Source organism: Ahaetulla prasina, chromosome 1 (assembly GCF_028640845.1).
Source record: "Ahaetulla prasina isolate Xishuangbanna chromosome 1, ASM2864084v1, whole genome shotgun sequence".
NCBI classification, from domain to species: Eukaryota; Metazoa; Chordata; class Lepidosauria; order Squamata; family Colubridae; genus Ahaetulla; species Ahaetulla prasina.
In genome coordinates, this window is record NC_080539.1 from 154,298,912 (window position 1) to 154,304,911 (window position 6,000).

General features: G+C 35.8%; 1 protein-coding gene across 4 annotated transcripts in view; it reads left to right on the plus strand.

The window, feature by feature from the left end:
- The window catches only part of E2F6 (E2F transcription factor 6), a 31,395-nt gene extending 25,639 nt beyond the window's left edge, over window positions 1-5,756 (plus strand). For 2 of the 4 annotated variants that reach the window (XM_058178581.1, XM_058178575.1), the window contains exons 2-6: window positions 260-476; window positions 1,687-1,845; window positions 2,005-2,119; window positions 2,751-2,894; window positions 4,997-5,756. In XM_058178581.1, the coding sequence (XP_058034564.1) occupies window positions 265-476; window positions 1,687-1,845; window positions 2,005-2,119; window positions 2,751-2,879 (615 nt within the window). In that variant the 5' untranslated portion in view covers window positions 260-264 and the 3' untranslated portion in view covers window positions 2,880-2,894; window positions 4,997-5,756. Of the gene's footprint in view, window positions 1-53; window positions 78-259; window positions 477-1,686; window positions 1,846-2,004; window positions 2,120-2,750; window positions 2,952-4,996 lie in introns of those variants that run through there. The other 2 variants (XM_058178590.1, XR_009154638.1) reach the window with 2 other exon arrangements.
- Window positions 5,757-6,000: the final 244 nt, after the last annotated feature.

Below are 6,000 nucleotides of genomic sequence, written 5' to 3' on the forward strand. Positions count from 1 at the left end.
CAAGTTCATGTTTGCCAATAATTGAAATATATCTATATATGGTTCCATATGAATTTGAGCTTTTTTTAATCTGAAAGGTAATGTGTTTTGCTTAAGGAATGAACTTTTTAGAGGCAGTGCAAATATGTTTCATTATTGAACTGGTGCCTGTTAGCTAGAGTGATTAGCTCAAAAGCTCTTGATGACAAATGTGAGAAGTTTTCCATGTTACAACCCTGTTATAGTAGATTAATCTGTATTTTTATTTAAACCTATGCAGAATCAATGAAAGGCAGAAAGCCCCGTTATGATGGGTCTCTGGTTCAGCTGACCAGAAGATTCATGGATCTTGTCAAAGCTGCTCCAGAAGGAGTCCTGGATTTGAATGAAGTATCTCGTTTGCTAGGAGTACGGAAGCGAAGAGTGTATGATATTACAAATGTGTTGGATGGAATACATCTCGTTCAGAAAAGATCCAAGAATCATATTCAATGGGTGTAAGTCAGCTCTTTTTTTCTAATGTTTGTATTTGAGATCCTGAATATTGAAATATGATGTGGCACATTATTTCAAACTATTAATTATTAAGAGTCTGATACAACTTGGAAGTCTTCTTGGACACAAATTCATTATTTTAAATTAATAGCCTTGTTCCCTACCTCTGCTATGGATAAAAGGATACAGGATTGACCTAAGGATTTCCACAATTGTATATGTAAATATTTGAGTTTGGTCTATGTTCTAAGCATCATAATACTGTAATTTGAGTATCAAGCTATTGAGACGGAGAAACTTCCTTGCTTCAGCTCTTACCGCAATACAATCTCAAGTGGAAATAATCTCCAATAATGATGCAGAGCTTCTTATATATAAATATTAATGTAAGACTTGTAAAGATCTTGGATTGTGTAAAAATGTACACAAAAGTATGTATACAATTTACACAACCTGGTTTACAGTGTTAAGTCTGCACAGGAATAGACTATTAGTATGTATGTATGTATGTATGTATGTATGTATGTATGTATGTATGTATGTATGTAGTCCCACGAAATGTGTAGCTGATTTTAGAAGTTTAGACAACCTTGCCCTGTTGGGTCGTCGTTTAAGAGAGATTTCATTACTTAAACAGCAAAATGACATGCAAGGTGCTGTGCAAGTTAGGGAGGGTGCGCAAATGGAAACCGTAAGTCAAGAAAGTGCCTGGGGGTTGCAGGGATGTGCAAGAGTTGCTGCATGGGTTGGGAAAGGTGATTGGGAGGGCAGTTGGGGCCAAGAAGGGTATTGCAGGGTTCATTTCTCATTGTTCCTCCTTCCCTTTCCTACTTCTTTTCCCAGAAGGTAGGTATGTAGATTCTGCTGACTGGGGGAGGGAGCAAGGGATTACATAAGTGTCACCAAATGTTTAAAATGAGGATTATGTGACCCCAGCAGTCTGGCAGCACTGAAGCAGCCACAGCTTTCTCAAATTTCATTTCCTTGGGAGTAAAGAGTCCCAGCATAAGATATTCCATTTGAGGTATCTTTGTTGACAAAGTTTTGATATACCATTTTGCCCAGTTCAAGGTTACAGACACAAGAGTTTTAGTAGTGTACAGACATTTTTATGCTTTGATTAAATATGATTTTGGTATCGATAAAATGATACATTGCTACCTATACGTTTAAGCTTAAACCTTCTATAATTTTTTTTAAAAATTATCTTAGGGGTTCAGATATTAAGCATATTACTAAACGAACACCGGAGCAACAGAAGTTAAAAGATGAACTCTGTGATTTGACTACAATGGAAGAAGCATTGGATGAATTAATCAAAGATTGCGCTCATCAGTTGTTTGACTTAACAGATGATAAAGAAAATGCAAAATATCCTTTTTCCTTAACATTGACAAATATTCAGAGCTGCTGGAATTGAACAATATTAGGTTTTTGTGTAATTATAATACTTTAATAATCACATTGTATATATTAAAAGTAAACCATAGTTTCTGCTACTGCTGTTAAAATTTCTTAACTGTTGCATACATTAGCTTATGTGACCTATCAAGATATCAATAACATTCAGACATTTCAAGAACAGATTATTATTGCAATTAAGGCTCCAGAAGGAACCAGGATGGAAGTACCCCCTCCTAAAGAAGTAGGTACTGCTTGACTTGATTTGAATTACTGGCATTTGATTGGATGGATCGATGTACAAAAGATCTACCTACAAAGACCAACAGTGAAGTTTTCATTTTTATTTTAAATGTCACAGAAGGGGATTTGCCTCATATGTTTGTAAATTAACATACTTGTTGAAAATTTAACTATAGCTTAAGCTGCCAGCTTCTTCTACATGGAAATGAAATTACACACATTTTTGGTTTCTCACTCGAAAGTACCTCATTCTGAAGTTTCAAAGGTATCTGAGCTGATTTCATTCGGATCAAACTGTAATGATTTGAAATTAAAATGATTTTGTCCCACTGCTCTTAAGCCAAAACCCTAAATAAGAAGCTTATGAAGACTGGGAGACACATACATACCCATTGCTAGTTTCAGAGTTCAAAGCGATATGTAAATTAGCAGCGTAAAGTTTTTGGGACCTTTCCTGAACTGCTTACCTGGAAATTCTTGTTACATGCTGGGGAATTAGAACTCTTTCCTGTGAATATGCTGGCACATTTTGAGTTTTGAAATACAATGAAATCTATGCACCATTCATCTATTGAATACTTGTCATACTGTAATTTGTTATTTAATCTCGAAAACATATTGGTCTTTTTCAGGACTGCATAGAAGTACACGTTAGAAGCACAAAAGGCCCCATTGACATTTACTTATGTGAGGTGTCGTTAGATAATCCAGATGTTAAAACTTCGGAAAATACAGATGAACTTTCATGCGAAAGCACATAGGCCGATTTGCTGGAGGTAAAGTACTGAACTGAAAAGAGATAGTAGAGATGTGGGAAAAGAACTAGGCTCAAGGTAAGGAGTCTAATGTCAAGAAATAATAGGTACAATTCATCCCCCCCCCCTTTTTTTTTAGTTAAATGATTAAAATGGGATTGACATTTTGACAGAAGTCCTACAAACAAGTAAAATGTTTATATAAGCTACTCGTTACTAGAGCATTTTGCTTTTTTCTTGAGGCTGTGTTAGAATTGCATGTCGCAATCTGATAGCATTGTGTGAGGATAAAAAAAAATCCAAATTGGAAACAGGTTGAATGAACTTTCTAGCACTAGCTATTAGCACTAGCACTAGCCTCCCACCGACCCGTACGCTCCCACAGAGAGGGACTTCTCAGGGTGCCGTCCGCCAAACAATGTCGGCTGGCGGCCCCCAGGGGAAGGGCCTTCTCTGTGGGGGCTCCCACTCTGGAGCAGCGTCCCCGGGTTTACGCCAAATACCTGACCTTCGGACATTTCGTCGCGAACTCAAGACTCATCTTTTTATCCGCGCGGGGCTGGCTTAAATCGGGATTTTAATGTTAAATTTATTAATTTTAAACGGGGTTTTAGTATGGTAAATTTTAATCACTGGGCTAATTTAAATAAGTTTTTTAAATCGTATTTTAAATCTGTATATTGTATTGTCGGTTTTTTATTATGCCTGTACACCGCCCTGAGTCCTTCGGGAGAAGGGCGGTATAAAAATCAAATAAAATAAATAAAATAAATAAATATAACCTTACTACAAAAAAGATAACACTATATAATTTACATCAGTGGTTCTCAACCTGTGGTCCACAAACCCCTGGAGGCCTCCCAGTGTCCTCACAGGGGGTCTGTGAAGTCTTGAAGAAATTTTATGGTTTAAATCTTGAGTTAAGTCTTGGGTGTCTGTGGCCATAATCCATGGCCACAAAAGGTATTTAAAGGGGGTCCATGGTGAAGAAAAGATTGAGAACCACTGATTTACATGATACCATTAGGTTGTCAATACATCTCCCCAAGGACCATTGTTAAGAGAGGGTGGAAAGTTTGCGTTCTTGAATAGGTAGTCTGCCTTACAACAGTGGTAGATGCAGGCCAGTTCTTGAGTATTTGAAATCCGGTCACAAGTCCACAGGGAAGTCAGTCAATCAGAGCAAGGTCGTAAATGTCTTTTGGAGGGTCTGTCATAACTGAACAGTCACTAAAAGACGGGTCATAAGTTGAGACTACCTGTTTCGGTGTTGAGTTTTGGTGCTTCAAGTAGATAAATTCTATCGGACATTAACTCTACAAATGAACTTGCTTTCTCTCATTCCCACATAAAAGAAGATTATCTTTATTATTGAATATTGAATTTGTGATCATCACATTAAAGGTTTTAGTTATAAAACTAGAGATTTGTTTGCTTGAAAGCATATGATACAGTTTAATTGTATGTTCATTGTCCATGCACATTATTTTAGTTGTACCTAAAGTAAGAGTTCCTTTATAACCCATTTCTAAATATATGTATACAATTTAAGAGGCAAACAATGTGTTTAATAGTAGCTTCTTTACATTTAAAAAAGTGAGAGTAGGTTTTCAGGAGAAATATCAAAGGAAGTTGAATGCAATGGGAATGAGATCCTTAAATAAAACAGAAAGAGAGAATATAAAATGAATGGTGAGTGAGTGAGTGAGTGAGTGAGTGAGTGAATGAATGAATGAATGAATGAATGAATGAATGAATGAATGAAAATTATGTACAAAACTGAGTGACCCAAAGTTGTCTGGTCATGTAGAGTGAATTAATGTGGATTGGATCACCCACCTAGATTTGTTCAGATGAGATAGGCAGTCATAGAAATTGAATTGATGATAATCACAGAAGAAGCAGAAACAGAATATTTTCATTTTTGTGTTATTTTGGTTAATCTCCTGCCTTTTTCTTACAACCTCTCACCTTGTTTTGTACTTCCATAACTTTGCTTACTTAAGCAGAAGTACTGCAATATGTATGCATGTATTGATATTATTGCATTGCTGTGGTTAAATACTTCTCCAGTATATGATCCTATTCTAAAATAGTATTTATCTCAATTTTAACTTTTGCAGTGAATCATGAAGAGTGGAAGAAAAAGTGAAGGATTTAATTTCTAAATTTCAGATTCAAGGATTTTCCAAGATTTGAATCACTATGGACCAATGCAGAGATAACAGGTGTTTCTCTTAATTTTTTTTAAAGAATGAAATTGTGGACACCTCACCTGAGAACTTGCTTCCTGTTTCAGGCATTCCCAATGGCATAAAAGAGAAGAATTAAATGAACATATTTCGTATTTCTATATCGGATCCAAAGTTTATTTACGCTGGAAAAGTGACAGTTAACACCACACAAATGCAGAGACATATACTAAGGAATACTGTTTAAGCAAGTCAGGCTTAAGTTTTACAAAAGTGGCTTAGGTTTGTCTTCTGATACAAAGTTCATAAGTCCACATAGTACCTGCCGTAATTTATTTCATGTAAGTGGCTTCTTTTGCAGCTCAATGAATAGTAGCATTTGGATTACTTTTACTGCTCTTTCAAAAGATAGCTCTTTGAAATTGAAGAAATGCATTAACGCTTGCTTGCACAACAGTTGCTCCAAGGTTGTTTTTAACATGGAATAAAATATAAAAATCCAAAAGGGGAAATGTTTTATACAAGAAAACTAGAGTAGAAGAAATAAGGTTTTAAAAAACAAGTCTGAAGAAATTGAAATTGCGTGGACCCAGCATCATGTTTAAATGGTCATTAAATAAAATTTGGGAGGCAGAACTGCACTCCTGAATCTGTACAGCAACTAATAATAAAAGTGTAAATATGAAAATAATTGACTTTTGTCTTCTGTAATTGAATGGAACTTTAAAGTAAAAACCTTTGTATTTACAGTACATCTATGCTGCAGTCTTACTATTTATTAGCATTAAATTTGAACTGAATTACCAACTCAGTTGTGAATATCCATGCAGCTGCTGAAATCTTGGCTGTCTGGAGTGACAGAATTATAGAAGGCTATTGAATCCAACCCCTACTTAGTGCAGAAATCCAAAGACACTCTGGGACTCGACACATCT